The sequence below is a fragment of the Phocoena sinus genome, chromosome 2 (assembly GCF_008692025.1).
Source record: "Phocoena sinus isolate mPhoSin1 chromosome 2, mPhoSin1.pri, whole genome shotgun sequence".
NCBI lineage: Eukaryota > Metazoa > Chordata > Mammalia > Artiodactyla > Phocoenidae > Phocoena > Phocoena sinus.
In genome coordinates, this window is record NC_045764.1 from 145487209 (window position 1) to 145510698 (window position 23490).

Sequence of the window (23490 nt, forward strand, 5' to 3'; positions counted from 1 at the left end):
CCCATCCCCTATTGTTGGATATCTAGGAATTTCCAATGTTTTCAGTATAAGCAGTCACTCTGAATGAATATCTTTTAAACTAAATCTCTGCACACATATCTAATTATTGCCCTAGGATACTAAGTTACTGGAAGTGGGACAAAGGTGTGCACATTTTTAAGGCTTTTGATAAGTAATACCATACTGCCCTCCAGAAAAGGTGGTCAGTTTATGTTCTCACCCAATCCCACAGCTATTGCCAATACTAGGTGGTGATATTTAAAAATATATATCTGTGTATATATATATATATGTATATGTGTATATATATACATAGATATACACACATACTCTTAAATATATAAATGTTTTATGTATGTAAATAAATTATATACACACACACACACATATATATATATATACACATATGGTAAACAAACAGTGGTACCTCTCTAATATGTATTTCTTTAATCGTTGGTGAGATTGAACACATTTTCATATTTGTGTATTTTACATTTGCCTCTTCAAAGTGACCCCTTCCCTGTCATTTCGAGATTGTTTATTGAGCCCACATTTGGGCCTCAGCCTCTCCCCAGCCTGTCCTCTTTCTGGGCTGGGGAGCCCTGGTTTCTGGTTTGAACCCTCTCAGGCCTGGCCTCCAGGGCAGGCCCTGGGGCTCCCGGAGCTGCCCAGAACCCAGTAGGGCGAGGCCCAGTCTTCCCAGAGGCACCCCTGCTCACCTCCCTCTGCTGCCAGGCCTGCTCCCCGGCTCCCCTCCCCACGGACACCTGGGTGCCCCGAAAGCTGGCAGGGCGCTACCCTCTGGGTAAGTGTGGGTAAGCCCGGGGAGGGCAGAGGACAAGCCTGACCGCTGCCTTTTCTCTCAGCGTCCCCGTGAAGGAAGTGCTCCCCGGCATCATTAAGCAGGGGGCTAATTGCTTAGAATCCCAGGGACAGGACACGGCTGGTAACTTCCTGCTCAGCATGGGGACCTGCAGAGGGTCTGCCAAGAGCCCGCCGGCGGCTCAGGTAGGTGGCTTAGGGCCCCCAGGTCAGGTCCGGGCATGGGTGGGGGCCTCCCTCTGCCCGTTCTCATCTTCCCTCTGCCTACACCTTCCACAAACGCACTTTCCCAAGGACCCTGCAAGCTGTCCCCTCCCACTCTGCTCCTTGGATCTGCTCCCACCATACTCGGTCGCCTTTGTAGCCTGTCACACAGTCGCCCTATGGGCACCACCTGCTTTCTCCTTGCAGAGGGAGAAATGCTGCCCAAACAGAGTCCAGTTCTCTCCTGGGATGCAGCTGTGGTCCGCCTGTATATACAGGGCATCCAGGACTCCTGTGTACACATGCGCGCAACATGAGTGTTGATGTGCCGTGTTGAACTAGAGCAGGTCATGGAGACCCCGGGACAGACATGCTCCCATGTCCTGTCTTTCTCCCCATCCCCTGAGCATCCCTTCATACGTCCTCTGGCCAGTTCCAGCTAAGCTCCCCCACCCCAATATTTTATTATGAAAAATTTCAAACAGAGAAAAGTTGAAAGAACTGTACAGTGATTACCCATACACCCATCCCTAGTATTTGTAGAAAATTTTACCAAAATACACAGTGTATTTGCTCTATGTACCATCTATCCATCCATCCATTGCTGTACTTGTGGACTTGGCCTTTCTGCTCCCTGTCTTGCAGGCATGGCTGTTCAGTGACCACCTCATCCAGCAGCAGGGGAAGTGCCTGGCTGCCACTTCCACCTCCATCTCCCCCGGGTCCCTGGTCGTACTGCAGGCGTGCAACCCGAGAGAAGGCAGGCAGGTAAGCCTTCTCGCCCATGGGCACGGGATGGCGGCAGCCCCGGGGAACACAGTGCGGGTTTGACATACAGACTCAAATAAGCCCTCCAGAGTGAGGATTTGGGGGACCTAAGCCAGTATCCAGGTCAAGTCTATTGTTTTCCTCATGAGGAAGTACGGTAAGTAGTTGTTAAATGTCCATCCTGCATCCAGTGGCTCCTTGCGGGCAGGGACTATTTATCTTGTCAACACTGTATCCCTAACCCCTGACGACCAGCACAGCCAAAATAAATGTGAGCTTTTACTGGGAACCCGTGCTAGGAGTTTTACATAGGTCATCTCATCTAATTCTCCCAGCAACCCAGCAACGTGGGCCCTAGTACTAACCCCATTTTAGAGGTGAGAAAACTGAGGCTCACTGAATTTAAGAAACGTATCAGATCACATAGTTGGGAAGGGGTGGAACTGAGGTTCAAACCCAGGTCAGCATGACTCCTAAGCCCACAGTCTTGCCCCAGCACATAGTAGGTGCTCAGTAAGTATTTCTTGACTGCTAGCTGATTGGGGAAACAGATCCAGCAACAGTGTTTTCCAAGCTGGCACGCTGGCCTCACGTGAGCACTGCCTTTTCCATTTGCCAAACACTCTCACGTGCCCTATTTTTATTAATCCTGGGAGACACAGGTCAGACCTGCCTGTTGAGGAAGAATCGGATGCTCAGGGCACACAGCAGCCAGTGACAGTCAGCCCCACTCCATTCCTGGCTGGGAGGGCTGCCCCTCTGCCCGGGAATGGACACAGAGGCCAGAGCTCTGGTCCAGTCCTTCTTCTGCCCACACCTTCTTGTAGCTCCCCCTGTTCCTGACCCTGGCCAGCCTGCAGGGCAGTGCGAGGGGCAGAAGAGTGCCTGGCGTTTTGATTCAGCCACGGGCTTTCCTCCCACCCCTGTGCTGTTGCCTGGGTCGGCTCTTTCTTTAGGGATGACCGGCAGTTTGCTATTTTATTCTGGAAAAGCAGCCGGATCCTTCCTCTCCCTTCAGCCTCCGTGTGTGTGTGTGTGTGTGTGCGCGCGCGCGCGCGCGCGCGCGCGTGGGAGGGAGGGAGAGAGAGCTCTGAAGCACTTCCTGGTTGGGACGCTGCAGCTCGTCCTGCCTGCCCCCTCTGCCTGCCCTGCAGTTAGGTGGGTCCCCAGGCTCCCCTTTACCTGGAGCACCGGCCTCTCTGAGGGTCAGGCCTTGAGCCCACTCCCAACCCCATCCTTGCTGAGGCCAAAGTCAGGGAAGTAGATCCTAGGGCAGCCACCACTCAAATACTTCTCTGGAGCTGAAGCATCCATTTTCTCCTTCACGCTGACCCAGGGCTCCGAGAAATCTCCTTTGGCCCCATTCCTTCTGCCCCTGCAAATCCTGCAGGGGCCCCAACAGCTGAGCCCTCTCTTCCAGGAGGACAGGGTGAGCAGCTCTCCCACTGACGGTGCCTTCTCAAATCTAGGCCTCCCTTCCTGGTCCCCCTTTGGCCCCGTTTCTGAGGCCACCTGGGTATCAGTTATGGGAGAGATACACGTGCATAGAGCTGCTGGGATGGTGTCAGCAGGTCCTAGCTCCGTCACCCCTCCTCACCTCTCTGAGCCTCAGTCTCCTCACTTATAAAATGAGGGGCTCCCTCCCTGTCTGCCTTATAAGAACCAAGAACCAAGACTGGCGATGGGAGAGCACTGTGAGGTGACATTGTTTCCCTGGCAAGGCCAGAACACAATGGCCAGGAGAGTCAGGGAGACCCCGAGACCGTGCCTGATGGCACAGGTAGGAAGTGAGAATCCCATGATTTGCAGAGCACTTCCTCATGACTGGGTGATTCATTCATTCACCCATGCATTCATTCTTCATAAAACAAAACTGCATTGGGTGCCTACCTTATGTCAAGGAGGGTGCAGATCACATTGGCCATAAGGATGAAAGAAGGGTGTGGCCCAGCAATGCCCAGATGGGGTGTGTGGCCAACCCTTCCCAGGAGGTCAGAGACTGGAAGAGCACAAGCCAGTAGGATGCTGTGACTTCCAGAGGGACCAAAGGCCCTATCCTGCCCACTGCCCAGGACCTTTAAGCCAGGGAGCCCTCTCTGCTGGGACCACATGGGCCAGAGAGACTGGTTCTCAGCCCCGCACTCCTAAAGGGAATCTGGGCTCTGCAGCACGCCCCCTCGCTGCCTTCTACCCTGTTGGCACCTCCCAGTTGGTTCCCTTCTCTGGCCGCCCCACGTTCCCCTGCCGCCCCAGCCCTGGCCCTGCAGCTGGTGCTGCTCATCTCCCTCCTCCCAGTTGCTCCAGTGAGAACAGGGCCCCTCCCCCTCAGAGCCCTGCGGCTCCAGCGTTACCCACTTCTTCGGAGGACAGAGGACGAGGTAGATATAGGAAGAGGGGCTATGGATGCAAGGGAGGGAAATAGGAGAGAAACCAGAAATAGACCTGTCTCCCTGTACTTTTCCCTGAGCCTCGAAACCTGGGTCTCAGCCGCTCATCCCTTCTCCAAACCACACTCCATCCTCCATCCAGCCACTTCCAAAATGGTCTACAGGAACAACTCTTGTCCCCCTTGTCAAGCTTGGGGCAGGGGAGGCACCAGGAGGTGAAGGCACTGCCTCGGGAGCCCCTTCATGACTCTGATAGGGGGAACTCAAGTGCCCTCAACCTCCCATCACTCTTAATCTCTGCAGGGACGGCGACCAGTTCCCATTAAAGTGTGTAGGTAACCGGCTGCACAGCTGCAGGCAGAAGCTTAGAGCTGCAGGAAGAAGAAATCTTGTTTGAAGGAGTAAAAGATTCACCTAGTCCAGGACTCAAACTCAAGGGCCTACAGAGTGCAAGTGGGGAAGCCCTAGAGGAGAAGAGTCGGGCCCAGGTGGGACTGTGGCGAACAGGAACCAGGCTGACTAGCAGAGAGCAGGTCTTCAGCCGCAACCAACTGATGCCACCAAAGAAACCAGGCCCGTGTCTAAAGGGAAGTTGGAAATGCAGGTTTTTACTCGACGACTAAGCCAACTTTTAAATAAGTACGTGCAGGCCAGACAACATACATCTCTGGGCCAGACTCAGCCCATGGGCCTCTGAGCTAGACAGTGAGTTCTTCGTGCCAGCCTACAGAAGCCAGAGCGTTCAGGAGGAATGGGCTTCAGGCTTGCACGTGGGGTGTGGGCACCTCTTCTGTAAGGGACACACAGACCATTTAGATGGGGGCGTGTCCTAGGGCCACTTGCATACACGTGTAATGAAGGGATGAACGTTATGGTTATTATTAATCATGGTTTTCTCTTTCCCCTCCTTTCCTGCCTCTCCCCACAGAGATGGAGGAGAAAAGCCTCTTTCATCCAGCATTCAGTCAGCGGCCTCTGCCTGGAGGCCAAGACCACCCAGCTGGTGACCAGCAAGTGCCAGGCCGATGTCCCAGCCCAGCAGTGGCGGCTGTTGCCGCACACATGACCGTAGCCTGGGGCCTCCTGTACCTTTTGCATGAGACTTTGGGACCGGAAGGGGGTTAGGGTGGGGGAGTGTAAAGCGGGCCGTTTCCATCTCCTCACATTTCTGCCGGAGTCATCAGCAAACACCACTGCCACGACACACGAGTCTCCAAAGCTTGTATGGGGAGGACGCAGGGGTGATGCCCTGCTGCCCTGGCCACCACCCCGGCCTTGCCTGGGGAGAGGAGCAGGTCAGGATGCTGGACTGCTACTGGGCAGAGACTGGGCAGGAGCCCTGGCCCTTTGTTACCTCCCTTCACCCTTCCGAGGTCTGGACAGTGGTTGGGGGCCTCCCCTTGCTGGCTGGGGAGAACGAGGGCAGCAGCCCACACGGGTCCCGCTGGGCCAGGGGTCTGCCTGTGGGATCGGGCACGAGAGGAGAATGTGGGCAGTGTGGACGGGGAGCAGGCTGAAGGCGGAGGAAGGGGCAGCCTGCGGGGCAGGTGGAGAACAGCAAGAGGTGAGCAGCTCAGTGGCCTGTCCCAGGCAGCTGCTGGGTTGGGGGCGGGAGGGATAGGATCCAGGGCAAAGGATGGGTGATCTGCAGAAAGACGAGGACGGAAGAGCAGCATAGCACTGAAAAGGCTGGGTCTCTCCCCGGGGACCTAATTCCTCCCACACGTACCAGCCCCAGGGACAGTGCCTCCGGTCCTGCGCCCTGGTTCCCACGCCTCAGCAAGGGGCTGAAGGGGGATCTCCAGGGGCAGCCTCGGGACACAGTTTATTAAACAGATCCCACTTCTATGTGGATACGTGTCAGGACAAGACCTCTCCCTTGGGCCTTAAAGACCAGCGGGTGCCCTGGCTCCCTGCCCGGTCGTACCGTGTGGACCCCATAAGGACAGACACCACTGAACAGCCCCATCCTCCCTCTTAGTTTTTGACTCCTGCCTTCTCAAAAGCCCTTGCCTCTGTAAATACAGCGTTACAGGGTCGGCGGCAGGGCGGTAAGAACGGGACCTCCATTCTGGAGCATCCCTAGGTCATGGGGGCTAAGCCATCCAGGCTGGAACTTGTCCTCACCCCGCCCCACTGCAGGAGGGAGGCCCTTGGGGCTCGGCTGCTGCAGTGGCCCGGAGGCTGGCTGGAGGCCCCAGTTTGTGCAGAGCTCCCAGCTCCTTCTCACAACCACTGGGAGACTCTCCCCTCCCCCAGGGCTTGGTCTTAGAACCGCTTCTGCTGTTTCCCACGTTCCTCTTCCCCCCCCCGCCCCACTGGCTCAGGCAGTGTGATCTTAGGGAAAAGACTGGTGGTACCAGGAACCCTGGTGGGTCTCCCACCCAAAGCAAATCAGCCTGGAACCCCTAGAGAGTTCATGGATTCCAGAAGGCCTAGGAATGTCCTGAAATGGTCCCCCAAAGACTGCATTGTGTGCATATATGCATTTTCCTGAGGAGAGGGTCCACGGATTTCCCCAGCTTCTTACAGAGGTCCCTGATCGCCAAACGGTCTGGATTGGAGCTAGCAGTCACTGCAGCTGCCATGCCCCTCCCCCTCCCTGCTGTGCCTCAACTGCTGTGGTCCTGCTCCCTCCATGCAGCCCTTGGGGCCGTGGTGCCCACACCCACCCTGGAGGGCTCTCGGTGGTTTCCTCTCACCTCCTGGCTCTGGCTGGCGTGCTCTCAGCCGTGCTCCTGTGCCCTGGCCTGAACCCCTGCGCTCCCCAGCATGGAGCCCTTGGCCCGCAGGGCAACACTTCTCCCATCCTCTGTGTGATGTTTCATCCACCGCCATCTCCCTTGTGCGTTTCCACCCCAGTGGGTAGTGTGGACCTTTGGGGACAGGGAACGTGGGCATCTCTCAATGAATGTAAGAGGACTGCTGCTCAGAGAGCCTTTGAGAGGGCCCCCTCCTTTCCTGTGATGAAACCAGGCTCAGCACTTGTCAGCTGTCCTTTGGGACGCAGCCCTATTCTGTTTTGCCTTTCCTCTTCCTGACCAAAGCATGTGCCACTCGCTGCCCCTGAGGACCTCATTTTTATGAAGAACTCCTGGAATAAAGCCACTTCTCACATGCACACGTGCACCAGCGCCTTCCTTTCTGACTCCAGAGCCAAGGCCTTCAGTGCCACCCTCCCTCTATTCTGGAAAATTGAAACAGCACGCTCAGCTCTCACCCCTCCTGCACCTGGTAGCTTGCTCCTCGGCCCACGTGCTCCCCCATACGACCCCAGGCGCTCCTGGAAGACAGGCTGGCTGCTCTGGGGGGGAGCCATCAGGTGGGGCAGGCTGGGACCAGAGCCCAGGCTCCCAGGCACCAGCCTGGTCCCTCTGAACTGCCCTTCCTTTCCTCTGCCACGCAAGACGGCTGTGGTAAAAACGCAGGTGGGACGGTTTTCCTAGGTAGAAAGAGCAAAGTAATTCCAGAAAGAGTCCTACCAGCCTAGCCTTGTTTGATGGGGCAGCAGATGCTCTGTCTAATGTTTCCATGGAAACCAATGGAAAGCCCCCACCATGTCTGTGATCAGAAGCTGAACCTACCCAGGTAAAAATAAGCACTGCCTCGGTGCACACATGAACAGTAGTGGGCAGGCCCGCGCGCCACTAAGTCCCCCTGAACACGGCCGTTCCCACCCCCGCACGCACCTGGTCTCAGGGCTGCTCATACAGGATTCTCCAGAGCTGACCACCAGGCCTGAGGGGCCCAGAGCAAAGCCCGAGCACACAACGTGGCTGCAGAGTCTGTCTGTCCCTCTTCCTCTCAAGGAGTGCAGCACACTGCCTGCCGCCTTCTCGGGCCTCTTTCCCGGCCAGGCTGAGCCAGCTTTCCACTTGGCATCTATTTTCACTCCTAGCCTGAAGGGCTCTGGTGCTGGCTTCTCCTGAGTCGTGCTCTCTCTTGCCCTCTTCCAAGCCTACCTCTCCAGAGGCCCATTCTCTCTCTCAGCCCCAGTTTTTTCCTGGGAACTAAGACTCTTTGCCCTTAGCCAGCCCCTGGAGGAATCAGCAAAAGCCCTGGGGCCGGCAATTAACCATGGCCTTGGGCCTTACGTAACCCTAATGCGCAGAAGAGAGTCTTCCAGAGCACATGGGAAGGGGAGGGCGGGAGGGGTGTCTGCATGGGGCCAACCTCCCATATGTCAAGCGGGGAGGGGGTCCCCCGTCCCTGGGCATCTGTGACTTGCCTTCACAAAGGCTCCTCCTGGCCCCTCGGTATGGGTCTCCCCACTCACAGTTGGGAGAATATAACCCAGGCAACATCTCTGTCCTCCCGGGGGTCTGGCACCCCCAGGCCTGGGGAGGATGTCTTCCAGTGCTGAAGGGGTGTGGTCCTCTCCCACCATGGGACAGGAAAGGAAAAACCTGGAGAGGAAGGGCTGGAGTTCACAATGTCCACAACTTCATGCCCGACAATGTTCTCAATGTCTGTGGTATTTCTGTGTGTCCCCCTTGAGAGTCTGAGTCAGTTTCCTCCAGAACGAGGGAGGGGGACCAGGGCAGCTTCTTTCATCTTAAAAGTCTTCGCTGCCAGGCCCTTAGCAAAGACCTTGAGATGGAGCAGGGTGGGCTGCTCTCTCCTGACCTGGCAACGAGTCTGTGGGCAGCCAAGCTGGATTGAGGCTCCAGAGCCATCTGGGGACAGCCCTCTGCTGTGGAACACAGCCCCACGGAGTGTGGGCAAGGGTGTAGCAGGAGTGGGGATCCGGAGACCCCATCAGCCAGGTCCATCCCGCTCTGCCACTTACTAGCTGGAAAGTCATTTCATCTCTCAGCCTTGGTTTCCTCACCTGTGCAATGGGGGTACTCATAGCTCTCGAGGGTCTTTGTGAGGACTGGCTTATTTAACTACTGCGAAGCAGCCAGCCCTTTCTAAGGGCTTAGTAAGTGTGTGTTATTGCTGTTATTAACAAGCATTTTCTGAGTGCCTGCTGCACGCCAGGCACTTTCCTAGGGGTGAGGACACAAATATAAACAAGGCAAATGTTCTAGAACTAATGTTCTAGCAGGGGAGATGGACAGATACATAGGCAACCGTAATACCAGAAGAGAAGAGCTACAGGGAAGGCGGGAGCTATGGGAGCAACACGGAGGGGGCTCTCACTGTGGCCTGGGGGCCGGGCAGTCATGATGCTTCCGGGGCAGCTGGAAATGACATTCTGGGCAATGCCTGTCTCGGGCCAGGTAAAGGGCAGGTTGGATGAGGCCTGGTGAGGCCAGCTGGCCATACTAGCCCAGCTGGAGGCTCAGCGGGCAGCTGCCGAGTGGCCTTGGCTTTCTGCCCCAGTGCATTGCAGCATGGTGGTGATGTGGACCAGGCTGGAATCATAGAATAGTTATAGAGAGAAAATACAGGAGCCATTTAAACCCAGACAGATGGGCCTTCTGCTCCTTGAGCCAGTGACCACTCCTGCAGGGCTCAGTTTTCTTAGTGTGGGGAGGGCAAAAGAAAGGGTGGGATGAGATGGCCTGGAAAATTCAGTGATTCTTATCTGGAGAGAATGAATACAAATGACCAGCAAGTGTTCAGAAAGGCTCGATTTCTTCTTGCTCCCTGGCTTGGGTTATCTCTGACCGCTCAAGCCGTCTGAAAAGCAGGCCTGTCTTTCAACAATTCTTCTTTCAAATAAGTTGTCTCTCAAGGTGCGTCCAGATAACCCGCTGGAATCACTTGAGGTGCTTGTAAGCGCGTTTGTGCCCGGGCTCCCACCCATACCTGCTGATTCCCAGTTCACCGGCGTGATGATACGTGGCTCGGCTGATACGACGCATGTTGAGTCCGCAGCGCTCTGAAGCAGGAGGGAGAGAAAGCCGCGCAGGGTAGAGTCAGGACACAGTGCACACAGGCCGGCTCCGGATTGTGTACACTAAGGACAGTGGCCCTCGACCCCACTGCGAGAAGGAGAAGCCAAGGGGGAGCTGGATGAATGTGGGGACAAGATCTGGGAGCCAGACATCAGAGCCAGACCGGCGCCCCCGTGAGGAGAAATGCCCCCAGCTGGGAAACCCTCTTTCGGAGGGGAAACCAGGGCTGGCAGGAGAGTCTGGGGTTCTGGGTCCAGAACCAGGAGGGCAGAGTCTCCAGGGCCTCGTCGGGACCTCTGCCACTGTCCGGGTGGAGGCGGTTGCCAGCGCAGCAGGAGGCTGGCTGCAGCACGGGTGGCCCTTGGCCCCAGCCATCTGGGGTAGCTGCATAGCTCCGGGCTCCTCTGCTTACAGGCAAGGGCAGACCTTGCCTGGATGACTGCTCTCCAGAGCCTCTTCTCCACAGGGGTGGGAGAGTGGGGGGTTGTTGAGTTTAAGTCAGGTCACAGTAAGCAGTGGGGGGCAGCAGCTGTAGCAGCAGAGTGGTGCTGGGGGCCCTCTCCTGGGTGTGTGCGTGACCTCAGCCCTGGGCTCATGTCCTGCGGCTGTCGGGGGAGGGCAGGGGACTGACGGATGCTGGGAAGGTGAGCAGGCTCTGGGCAGCGGTTTGGGCTCCTTGTGGATACCCTTCCTGAGTCATGCAGACTCTCACACCTGTGGTATCCTCACCAAGCCCATAATGTGCTGAGCGCCGACCCCACAGAGGGCACAGAACAGGCTCGGGGGAGCCGTGTCAACCACCGACGGTCAAGGCCATCCATCCCTGGACACCAGGCAGCCAGGCCAACCTCAGCTCCCACCCTCTGTTCCTCACCCTGCAATCCAGCCAAACCGCTCTGCGTCCTGTTTCTGGAAGTTGCGGTCTGCCTTCTCTTGTCTGTACTTTTGTGTTTCTTCCACCCTCTACTTGTCATCTCCAAGGGTTGAATGCTATCCCTTTTCCAGGCAAATGCTGCTGCCATAAGGAAACCTGAAAGCATCTCTCTGGCCTGTTTCTTCCTCGTCTTGAATGTTCCTCTCCAGCTGAAGTGAGCACCTTCCTCCTTATGCTGGGAGGTGGACTTTTCTCTTTTCTGTTGGACTGCAGCTCCTTGATTACAGGACCTATGTCTGCTCCAGCTTCATACAGCACTTCCCAGCACAGCACAATACAGCTGCAGCACAGAGCCCAGTTCTCAGACTCACCCGTAAGTGTTGGCTTGTCGACTCTAGCTGCATTTCATCGGTTGGTTGGTTTTTGCTTTGAGTGATAAGGCGTTTTTGCGTTTAGGAATCAGTACACTGCATTCAGAAAGCACCCAATCTCTATTTGTTCATTTTCCCTCTCACTTGTCTTTAAAAGCTTAGGATCTTCAAAACTCCACCCTTCCTACTTATTAGTTGTCTCTGAGCCCTCAACAACAACACACTGGTGGATTAATGGATTGAGCATTTCCTGGGATCCCAGAACTGAAGAGGGCTACCATGTGCCTTATCTCATTTGGTGTCCACACCCCCATGAGGCAGGTTCTGGTGTGCCCACCTTAGGGATGAGGGAGTGGCGACTCTGTCAGGAGAAGAAACTTGCCCAAGGACAAACAGCAAGGTGTAAACTCAGTCCCACAGAGGTGCAGGTGAGTGGTTCTTCCCACAGACCAGCAGCCTCAGCATCGTGTGGGCACTTACTAGAAATACAAACTCTTGAACTCCACCCAGACCTATTGAATCAACGCTGGTGGTGGCGTTCAGCCACCTGAGTTTAACAAGCCCCCAGGGGATTCTGATGCACCCTCAAGTTTGAGAGCCACTCACTGGTTTGGTGACTGAGATGGGTCCTGGTCTCCTACTGGAGGGCGTGGGTCATCACCTGGCACAGAGGGCTCAGAGAGCTGACGCTGCGTGTGGCAGACCTGGCCTCTGCTAAGTAGGCTGCCAGATATCTCCGGGGCAGAGGGTGGGTGGGCAGGGGGCTTGGCCAAGGTTTGCTGCTGAGCCAGATGTCACATGCCAACTTCGCTTTGTGTGATTTCTGAGTTTCTTCCCCAATACCAGCCACAGATGGCTGACTTGGTTATAGAAGAGTTTCCACCCCAGAAGATTCATGAATCAAGGAATCAGTGCTGCACCTCCCAAGCCCACAGGATGGGCATACATTTTGCCATGAGTTATATGACTAGGTCCTTTTTATGGGTCATCCAACTGATGACATTCATAGCCAGTACTATCACTTATCCACCAGCCACTGACAGTCACACACTTCAACTTCTTTAATCCTAACAACAACTCTATCAGGTAGGTGTTTTATCATCACCCCGTTTACAAAGTAGGACATTGAAGCCCAGAGAGGTTAACACACCTGCCCAAGATTACCCAGCTAAGCTGGAGGTAGAGCCAGAATTTGAACTCATGAGGTCTGACCCAGGGTCCAAGCTCCTTACTGCCCTTCATTGCCTTTCATATATTAGTTCATACCCTCTTACTAACTCTGACACACTTCTGTATTGTTATTTCCCCATCTTGCACTTAAGGAAACTGAGGCCCTGTGCAAAGCTCTCAGTCTTATTCCAGGGCCCAAGGTTTGTCCCCCTACACCCCAGTTCCTTCCATGGCTGATTCCTAGAAGCCTGAGCGGTAGGGTGGGCCAGGATCGGCTCTACTATCATCTTCTACAGATGTAGAAACAGGCTGAGAGTCTGAGACGCCCAAAGTCACAGAGCAGGAAATTGGGGGCCCCAGGAGACCTGAGAACGTAACCTTCCGTGACACAGTAAGAGAGACAATTGCTGATGTCTCTGCCTGGTGCCAGGCTCCCCCCGGCAAATGCTCCGGCCCCACAGGCCAGGGTTCTCTCCTACATTGTCTGCTTTCTCCCTGCAGCCTGGCCAGGGTACTGTTTTCCACACACCTTCCTGCCAGTAAGTTTCTTTGTTCTGCATTATTTCTCCTCAGGCCCTAGTTTTGTGCTTGCTCAGGTGGAATCTCCTTTTGCACACTAGCCCCTGTGGCTTTGTCCAGCTCGGGTGGGGACTTGAGGGTTCTTTGTGGAGCCTGGGAGATTCACCCAGTTCTCACCAGGCACCTAGGTGGTCTCTGTATGCTCGTCAAGCACCTGGGTTTGTTTTAAACTTATAACCCAATGTGTCCGTCCCAGTTATTTCTTGGCTGTTTACCATGTGACAACAGGGGTGGCGAGGAGAGTTCTGGCCTGGCAGTAAGAGAACAATTGCTCCGACTCTAGCCCAGCCCTTTATGAGCCAGGTAATCTCCAGCACGCCACTTAGGCTTCCTGAGCCTCAGGGTCCTCAACTGTAAATGGGGTGATGTGGGCAGAGGTCACATGAGAAAATGTCTGTGGTCAGAAACTGGAAAGCATGTGCAGCCTTCTGGAAACTATCAGGGAGGGTTTCTCTGACCCTGGGCCAGGCCAGAGCTGCCAGACCCTGGGCCTGTGGGTTTCCCAGCTGCTAAGGACGTTCTCCAGCCAACAGGAGACGGCCTCGCAGCTCAGACGTGGGGGCCCGCGTCCTGGCATCCACTTTGTTCCTGAGCTGCTGATCTGGCTCCGAAGCTTTGTCGGTGCCACTTGCTTTTACCTTTGAGAAGCAGAGAAAGTTGATTCAGCAGGGGACTTGATGTTCCAACAAGGCTTTGAAAAGCTTCAGCCTGGTGGGGAGGGCCAGGATGGGAGCCGGGAGGGAGCGTTACGAGGCAGAAGCGTGGTTCCAACTGGGGTCCTCTCTCATTTGCGTCCCCGGCCTGACATGCATCAGGGCTCACTGGGCCCACCCCCTGGAGCAGAGGGGCTGTGATGACTGTCCTAGGCCAGCGGCCTCTGTCTTTGGAGGCTACACAGGCACGACCTTGACACTCTCAGCAGGCCTGAGGGGGGATGACAAAGCCACACTTTGAGAAGGCCCCACAGATATTAATCAATGACACAGAGAAAGCCCCTGTGTCATTGTTGGGAGGCCCCTTCCCAGCCCAGGGTTCGCTCTGCCTGGTGGGGCAGAAAAAGCAGCGGCTGGGGAGCCACACTGAAAGCTGTGGCCCGGCTGTTTCTCTGACTAGCTGGATAACCTACAGCAAGTCACCTCACCTTTCTGAACCTCAGTCCCCTCCCTGGTAAAACAGGGAAAACATACCTGCTTCTTAGCGATGTAGTAAGAGCTGAACGAGGTGACATTTGTGAATGGACAGGAATAAACAAAGAAAAGGGGCATGGTGCCTAGAGGGGTGCCCAAACTCTGTGAGGGGGGAAGTATTTGTCTCGTTTGCAGCTGCACCCCCAGAGCTTGACACAGAGGATGTGCTCAATAAATGTGGATGAATGAACGAATGAATGAGTGTAGCTCAGTGGGAAGCAAACGAGTCTCCTTGGGAAGGCCTTGACTCCAACTTTAGCCCCAGCCCTGGTCCAGGGTCCCCAGGACTCCAAAAGGGGGCATGTATTCAAGATAGGTACATGTCAGGCTTGTTAACTTTGCAGACAGAGGAGTCCTGGCAGGCCCGGATCTGAGAGATGGACAAATGGATGTAATTCATGGGCAAGAATGCTGGGAGCTTCCCTGAGATTCTCCACCTCCATCCCTAGCCACTGGGGGAGGGGTCTTCCTAAAGGTTCCCTGAGCGTCCATATTTCCCCCTTTTACCTTGAATCGGGGTTGTATTCTACATTCCCACTAGAATGCAAACTGCAGGAAGGTAAAGACATATCCACAGCACCTGGTAAACACCTAGCACATGGTAGGTGTTCAATAAATGTTTGTTGAATGACTGAATGAGTGCAAAAAAGCTTCTGTTCTCTCAGTTCTGAGAGTCTTTAGCCTTAGAAAGCAGGGTTTGGTGTGCATGTCAATTTTTTCTCAGCTTTCTCTTCTAAACTGGCTGTTGATTTGGGTTTTCAAGGAATCAGGTGAGGTTTGACCAGTGAAAATACTTTTTCATCAGGCAGGGAGACCCAGCATTTGCAAGTTAATGCCAAATCAGTGCCTGATTAAACAATGAATGTGAGAACAAGGATGATACAGCAGAGATATGCAGCAAATACAGATGGGGATGCACCTACCTTGTTAGAAAACTGCCTTACATAATAATGAATATATTAAAGGCTAAGGCAGTGAAAACAGCGGCTTTGGGATTATCTAAGGTTTTAGTTTAAACTGGCAGCAGAGAGAAACTGATGAAGGCTTCTCTGAGGTCCAAGCCGTGGTCTTCTTGAAGTTTCTGCCCAGGGCCATGTCCTGGCTCAGGGTGTTGGAGTCTTTAGTATTTGCATACAAATTGCAAACATCTACAAAGTCTTTGCTCAAGCAATTTTTAAGTAAAATATTATTGCTTCCCTGAAGGCTATAATTCCTTGGTTTTTCTCCTCAGTATTCTTCTCACTTAGCAGTCACTCACACTGACCCAGATTTTCCACCTGGGACTATACAGGAGAGTGGGAGGAGCCAAAGGGAGGGGAGCAAAGGAGGGAGTGGCTAGCTGGGCCACTGGGCCTGCTTTTCAGGACATGCAGAACCGGACCTAAGGGTTTTAAGTATTATTTCATTTAATTCTCAAGCCAGCTCTGTGGGGGTAGACATTATCATTATCTCCATCTGTAAGGAGGAAATCAAGGTTAGCAGGTGTTATGAGTCGCTCAAAGTCACGCAGCTAGGAAATGGCAGGACCAGGGCTCCAAGGATGTCTGGCTTCCAGAATTATATTCTTGAACCACACTATCTCTGTAAATCACTTACCCTTTCCAGAGCTTTAAATATGCAAGGCAGTCTGGTCAAAATTATTAACAGTGATGTGTAGAATCTACTGATTTGTCCCTAAACTGTTTTCAAATCTGAATGTGCTGAGATGTCTGGAGTTATCTTTAGGGTACGGCTGGCTACATAATTTGCAGGATTTGGTGCAAAATGAAAATATGGGTCACCTAATGCATACACTATTAAGAATTTCAAAACAATCACAGCAGCATGGGGCCCTTCTAAGCCCAACACCCTGAACAAACTGCACACATTGCACACCTGAGAAGCCGACCCTGAGTCAGGGTTCTTGGTGGAAACATGTCTGTTTTGTCTTGGAACAAGGCATTAGGTCTGGCACATGACAGACATTTAAAAACTGTTGGCTAGGGCTTCCCTGGTGGCACAGTGACTGAGAATCTGTTTGCCAATGCAGGGGACACGGGTTCGAGCCCTGGTCTGGGAAGATCCCACATGCCGCGGAGCAACTAGGCCCACGAGCCACAACTACTGAGCCTGCGCGTCTGGAGCCTGTGCTCTGCAACAAGAGAGGCCGCGATAGTGAGAGGCCCGCGCACCGCGATGAAGAGTGGACCCCGCTTGCCACAACTAGAGAAAGCTCTCGCATAGAAACGAAGACCCAACACACCCAAAAATAAATAAATAAAATTTAAAAAAAAAACAAAAAACTGTTGGCTAACTGAATAAATACTCACCTACTACTACATACCAAGCAGTGCTCTAGGCACAGGGGACATAGCAGTGAGCAATACCTACAAGGTCCTGATATGGAGCATATATTCTGGAGGGAGAGAAAAAAAAGTAACCCACAAGATGTACCAGATTATTCTGAGACACTAATAGGTGTTATGCAGAAAGTAAATGGTGCCTATGCGACTGAGTTACTAGGAAGGTAAGGGCTAACTTCAGATGGGGCAGGAATTGGAACTGATGCAAGGCCTGAGTGCTAGGAGAGGACTGTCTGGGGAAGAGCATTTGGGCAGAGAGAGTAGTGAGTGCAAGGCCTCGCGGGAGACGCCCTTGGCCAGAATGAAAGAACCGCACAGCTGGGCGGGTGCCTCCCTACTGGGGTTTCCTGTGTGGTGAGCTAGAGTCCTGAGCTCTGCTCCCCGCCTACCTGTCCATCCTCATTTTGTTCTGCTCCCCCTTGCCGTCACTGTGCCAGTCTTCTCTGAATTCCTCAAATGTACCAACCTCTTCCCCGCTTAGGGCCTTTGCACAGCAGATCCTCTGCCTGTAACATGCTTCTCCCCCACTCTGGCTGGCTGGCTCCTTCTCATTTTTCAAATCTCAGCTTAATGTCAAGGCTTACTGGGGCCTCTGCCTCTGCAAGCTCCAATAACTCAAAATATTATTCTCTCTCAAAAAAACCTAATGGTTTCCTTCATAATAGTAACCACATTAGTTTTGTGTGTGTGTGTGTGTTTTTGCTTTTTTTTTTTTTGCCGTGCCAAGCGGCATGCAGGATGTTAGTTCCCTGACCAGGGATTAAGCCTGCGCCCTGAAAGGGAATGGTGGAATCTTAACCACTGGACCTCCAGGGAGATCGTCGTAACCACACTAGTTTTACTTTTGACTGTAAGCATCATGAAGGTGTCATGGATTGGGATTATGTCTATTTCATTCACTTATGAACCCTAGTTGAGGTAATAAAATGAAGTTGACCCCCGAGGCCTACACTCTTTTATAGTGGAACCAGATTAATAGGCAAGTGCAGGTGAGAGTAACTCCTTGATACCATAACTCAATTAACTAATGGATTAATTAATCAACATCTTGAGAACCTATTGATATTATTTAGAAGGAACTAGGGATTCCAATGTGAAAGATTTGGTTCCTCCTTCAAAGAGCAGAGAATATCGAGGGAGGTGGACAATCACACCAACAGTTCCACACAGTGGGATTAAGAACCATGACAGGGCTTCCCTGGTGGCGCAGTGGTGGAGAGTCTGCCTGCCGATGCAGGGGATACGGGTTCTTGCCCCGGTCGGGGAAGATCCCACATGCCGCGGAGCGGCTGGGCCCGTGAGCCATGGCCGCTGAGTCTGCGCGTCCGCAGCCTGTGCTCTGCAACGGGCGAGGCCACAACAGTGAGAGGCCTGCGTACTGCAAAAAAAAAAAAAAAAAAAAAAAAAAGAACCATGACAGAGGATGCTACTAGAGTTCAGAAGATAGAGGACTGGAGGGATCAGGTGATCAGGGAAGGCTTCCTGGAGGTGGTGATACTGAGTCAAGCCTTAACCTGTGTTTAGGGGTTAAATGTGTGGGCCTTGTGGACATGATCATAAGAGGAAGGGCTTGTGCAAAGGCAAGCCAGAGGTGACGTGGTGTACTCAAGGGACCGTAAGAAGTGTGGTGGGAGCAGGAGGACGGTGGTGGGAGCTAAGTTTGACAGGTGGCAAGGTGCTCATCATAAAAAGCCTTGGGCATCAGGCTAAAAACTTGGACTTTATTTTAAGAGTCATAGACAGCTTTAAGAATCTTAAGCAGGAAAATGCCTTTCATTATAGAAAAATCTCTCTTCCACAGCAAGAAAGAGGATAGAGTAGGAGAGAGTAGTGGTAGAAGCTGTTCTTTTATCAGCAGAACGGCCCCCTCCTTTTCCTGGGAAATGCGCCTTCTCTTGTGGCTTGAATAGAGGCTTCCATTTTGTTAGAGACTGCATTAGTTATCTATCACTGTGTACCAAATAACCTCACAATTTAGTGACTGAAAACAACTCGTATTTATTATCTCACAGTTTCTGTAGATCTGGGATCCAGGAACGGATTAGCTGACGGTTCTGGCTCAGGGACATCATGGGGTTGCAGTCAGGGTGTCAGCCAGGGCCGCAAGCATCTCAAAGCTCAACCAGGCCTAGAGAATTCACCTCCAAGCTCACTCACATGGCTGCTGGCAGGCCTCTGATGATCTGCTTCCAAGCCTACTCATGAGGGCTTCTCCACAGGGCTGTCTCACAACATGGCAGCTGGCTGCCCCCCAAGTGAACAGCCCGAGAGAGAAAGAGAGTGCCTAAGATGGCAGCCACAGCCTTTCCATAACTTAATATAAGTGAGAGTCCATCACTTCAGCTGTATCCTTTTTATTAGGAGAGCATCATTAATAAGTCCGGCCCTCACTTAAGAGTAGGGGTTTACTCAAGGGCACGACTACCACGAGGTGGGGATCATGGGGGGCCATCTAAGGGGCTGTCTACCACACAGACCCCGCCTCTTCCTTAGGCTACGTGACCCACACTGGGGCAACCTGAACATTTCCTTGTGATTTGTGCACTCAACCAGAAGAAGAAATCTTTCTAAAGTGGTGAAGCTTGAAGACTGTGGACAGCCATGGTCCCCACCAAGTAGAAGCTGGTCTGTGGGAAGAATGAAGCTGACACTGAAAGGGAAGCAGAGACTGGAAATAGCAGGCTTTCCTGATTGTCCGTGTTTCTGGTTGAATCTGACCCTGAGATTCACTTGTGCTCCGGCCATTCCCGTAGTTAGGTTATACAAGTCAATAAACGACACCTCCTCTAGTTTTGCCTAAGGTAATTCAGGTGGGTTTTTGTCATTTGCAACAAGAAAGAAGACAACTGGCTGACTGATGCAGAGTCACACTGAGGCAGGCAAGTTAGGAAACTTGGAGTGAGACAGCTGAGAGCTGACTTAGGGCAGACCTAGGGCACTGGGAATGGTGCTTAGGGCCCAAATAGGAGAACATATAAGAACTGAAAGCAGGGGTCACATAGGACTATCTTACTCATCGTTTTATCCCCAGACGTTAACACTGTGTCTGGCGCATCGTAGTGGAAGTGAATGAAGGCAGGGAGACAAAGGAAAAGCAAGACTTGCTGACTGATAGGATATAGAAAATGAGAAAGAGGGAGAAATAAATCGTACTCTGGTCTCAGGCTTGAATGGCTGGCTTGCAGTCCTATTCAAGACAGGAAATGCTGCTTTGGATGCGGTCAAGGGGAAGGGTGATGAGTTTGGTTTTGAATTACTGGCATGTGTTTTCAAGGAGTGGCTAGTCTTAGGGAACAGAGATGTTAACCTGTCTACATGAGTTCATCTCTGTCATTGGCCTCCTTAGCTCTGACCATGTAACTGAGGGACGCAGCTATACGTACTCAAAGTCTATTTACTCGGTTAGAGAAAGACCTAATTTGGCAAATAGGCAATGACCACAACTGCCTTGGGACCTGGTGGTCCTTGATTAGGAATGGTCTAAAATTAGCATGACAAAAATCAGCCGTCCAGTGTCAGCCTAATGAGTCCTTCTGACTCCCAGCAAGATTCTCCAGCGTCCCCGGTATGACAGCTTACACCCAGCCAGACTGGGGAAGATTATGGAGGCAGTCGAGAGAAGTTTGAAACTGGGTATTCAGAAAACACATTTGCTTTCCTCTAACAGGAACAATGTGTCAAATGCAAATACCCACACTCACGCTGGGTGTAGTTGGCAGCTTTTTAAAAACTGGTGTTGGAAAGCTGTCAGAGGTGGGAAATGCCCCCTTTCAGATTGACACTCTGTGTCCACCCAGAAGCAGTCTAGGGAGATGGTTAAGCAAAGGTTGTTAAATTCCACCAGAATTTAGTTTGAAGGGCTGACTCTGTTTACATCCCTGAGCAAAGCTCATTAACACGTGTCAGAAATGCAGCTTCAGTGGCTCCAAACATCCCAAGCTGCTCCTGGGCCTGCGGGAACGCCAGCCTGACACAGCATAGCTAGCTAGGCTTCCTTGTAAGCTCTTCCTGCCACGGTGGCCAAAATGTGCAGGGCAAAGCCTTCTTTTGTGACCCACATATGTCCTGCTTTAAGAATTCAGCATGCCCTCTTCTGAGCTCAGGTTTCGAGGAGGGAGCTGGGCAGGTGGAATGGAGTAGTGAACATGAGGTGCTGTAAATGGCCAAGCACTACACAGGGGTAAGGGACCAGTGCTCACTGCCAGCCTCACAAACGATCAGCACTACAGCTACCTATAGCCCACTAGCACAGTAGTGGCAAGACTGTAACTGTGCTATCAATTTTCTTTCAAGCTTTTCATTATGAGAAATTTCAGGCATATAAAAAGGCCAAGAGATTAATGCCCATCTCCCAGTTTCAACAATTATTAAATTATGACTAACCTTATTTCTTCTACATCATTCCACTGGATTATTTTGAAAAAAATCATAGATATTACATCATTTTATCTGTAAATATTTCAGTACATGCTCCAAAAGATAACAATTAAAAAAAAAAAAAGCACAATACCATTATCAAACCTAAGGAACTTCACAACAATTCCTTAACACTGATGGAATCGTATACTAGTGAGCAAAGGGGGCTCCCGCACTCCCATCTCCTTTACCCTTCATCCCTCAAGGAATAATGTGTCAAATGCAAAGGAACAAGAAAGGAAAAAGATCAAAGCAAAGCAAGATTGTGCCCACACTAGGATCATCACCAATATCTTAGCAACTCTGGTATGTTTAAAACATTTCTTGAAATAGGCTAAAAGAGAAGTTAAACAGCAGCCCTCACATTTTTATCAGACCTTTTGGCATTTCCCAGTGCTGCAAGGACAGCCCATTAGAGAACCAAGAAGTGTCGGGAGGTGAACCAGATTCTTTGGCTGATCAGCTGCCACAGGGTCCCAGGCCTCTACTAAGGTACAGGGATAACTTCACGGCAACGTGAATTTTTTAGACTTCTTTCTGGAAGTATTGTTTTAATAACAGTATTAAATATTTCTGGGGAATACATTTTGTTAAACTACACCATATAGAGAGAGAGAAAAGTGCACAGAACTCTAGGAGTTTGTTTTGTAGTAACAGTTATTACTTACTGAGCTTTACATTTATCTTGAGGATTAAGTTAAACAGTAAAAATGGCACTAAAAATGGGACGTAAACAGCATGACAGCCATTAGGGCAGCTGGTCATGTAAGTGTTTACCATGTGAAATCATCTTTGTGGAAGAGCAGACTGAGAGGGGCCTCTCCATGAGTGGCCTAGGTGGGAATCAGAACTAAGTGGGGAGATGTCTGTGCAGAGGGTAGCCAGGTGGTGGCTGTCAGAGCCCAGTGGGGCGAAGAATCTGTCCACGTGGGGAGCCTGAGTGACCGTCCTAGCCATGGGCTCTCAGGACAGCATGCTCCATGCTGATACCAACACCGGCTCAATGTTGGGTGGTCCCTTGAAGCACTGCTACAGAATCTTTTATACAAACTGCAGAATCCCCCTATCTAAGATGGTCAGTTGCTGGAATTACTGGGCAATATTACAGAGATGGTCGCTGTTCATGTACAGGTCACATAGGCCTCAAATGCTCTGCTGTTTTAAGTAGTGACCATCAGCCTTTTACATGAAGGAAAGATGTAATTTCTCAAACCAAGTACTTGAATAGACCCAGAGGGCTTGGCTCAGAGAAGCCCCCAAATACAAGGGTATCAAGGCTTTCCATCTTAAATCCCTTAGCGTTGTATCAGGACCTCATGCTAAAGAGCATTTGCCCTCAATAGTACCTGTACCTTCAAATCCTTTAGTAACACTCTGCTGAAGGGAGAATGAGGCTAACTCCCCTTCTGTCAGTACAACTGCCACTTCCCATTGGGATTTTTTAATTTTTTATTTATCTACCTATCTAAATTTAGGCTGCGTCAGGTCTTAGTTGTGGCACACGGGATCTTTTGTTGCGGCATGCAAATGCTTAGTTGCGGCATGCATGTGGGATCTAGTTTCCCAACCTGGGATTGAACCTGGACCCCCTGCATGGGGAGTGTAGAGTCTTACCCACTGGACCACCAGGGAAGTCCCTCCCACTGCGATTTGCTTAATCATTGGGAAGATCATTATGGTAATCCTTTCTGGAATTGCTTTGTAGGTGAAAGGAAGCGGGTGACCATGCTTCTAACAGGCTTCCGTGTTCACGGACAGTGTCAAGGACAAAGCAATCTCTGCAATCAATGGCCAGGACTTTGGAGAGAAGGGGTCCAGCATTGTCTGGTGCTCTTCAAACTGTTCATCCTGAAGCAGTACTAAAAGACTCAAACATATTCTTTCCCTCAAAGACTAGGGGGCAATACAGTTGACCAAGCCTGGGTGGGGCTTGGAACAGAGTAGATACTCCACCACAAATGCTAGTAAGTGAAGGTAGGAGTTAGCATCACCATGGCAACCCCTCCAACCTCAGGCTTCCGAGGAAGAAACCATGATCTACCCCGTATCTCTTAAATTACAATCCAGAGACCTTAAATTCAAACATCTGTTGACAAGGACACAGGGCCCATCTCAGTTACGTGATGTAATCAGTTCTCATTAGCCTTCTCCCTACTCTCCTGAAAAGCATAAAGTTACCTCTGGCACAGAAGAGGCTTTTAAAGCAAGCTCTTCACAATATGCCTTAAATTGAACATCCTGTTGAAGAGCTGAATTACAAAACAGAAAGGAGTGTGCTAGGTAAATTGACACAGGACCTCTAAATGTAGCTGAAGGGATTACTATTTTCTCCAAAGGTAAAATATCTTTCTTAGCTCAGGCTTACAAGTCAAACTATGTAGTGGAGGAGACAGTAAAGTGAATCACTAAGAAATTATCATCCTCTACGTTTTCTTTCACTGAAATTCCCCAGACCATCAACTAGCTTCTTCCAATCTCTCCATCTCCCAATTGTCCTCTTGATTTCAGTCTCTCAGCCCCTCCT

At 51.7% G+C, this 23490-nt stretch overlaps 1 protein-coding gene across 3 annotated transcripts in view; it reads left to right on the plus strand.

Annotated features, from left to right (window-relative positions):
* GALNT16 (polypeptide N-acetylgalactosaminyltransferase 16) overlaps nt 1–16452 on the plus strand; it is a 108006-nt gene extending 91554 nt beyond the window's left edge. For 2 of the 3 annotated variants that reach the window (XM_032622343.1, XM_032622344.1), the window contains exons 13-15: nt 867–1008; nt 1672–1794; nt 5110–7302. In XM_032622343.1, the coding sequence (XP_032478234.1) occupies nt 867–1008; nt 1672–1794; nt 5110–5247 (403 nt within the window). In that variant the 3' untranslated portion in view covers nt 5248–7302. Of the gene's footprint in view, nt 1–866; nt 1009–1671; nt 1795–5109; nt 7303–16237 lie in introns of those variants that run through there. The other variant, XM_032622345.1, reaches the window with a different exon arrangement.
* Nucleotides 16453–23490: the final 7038 nt, after the last annotated feature.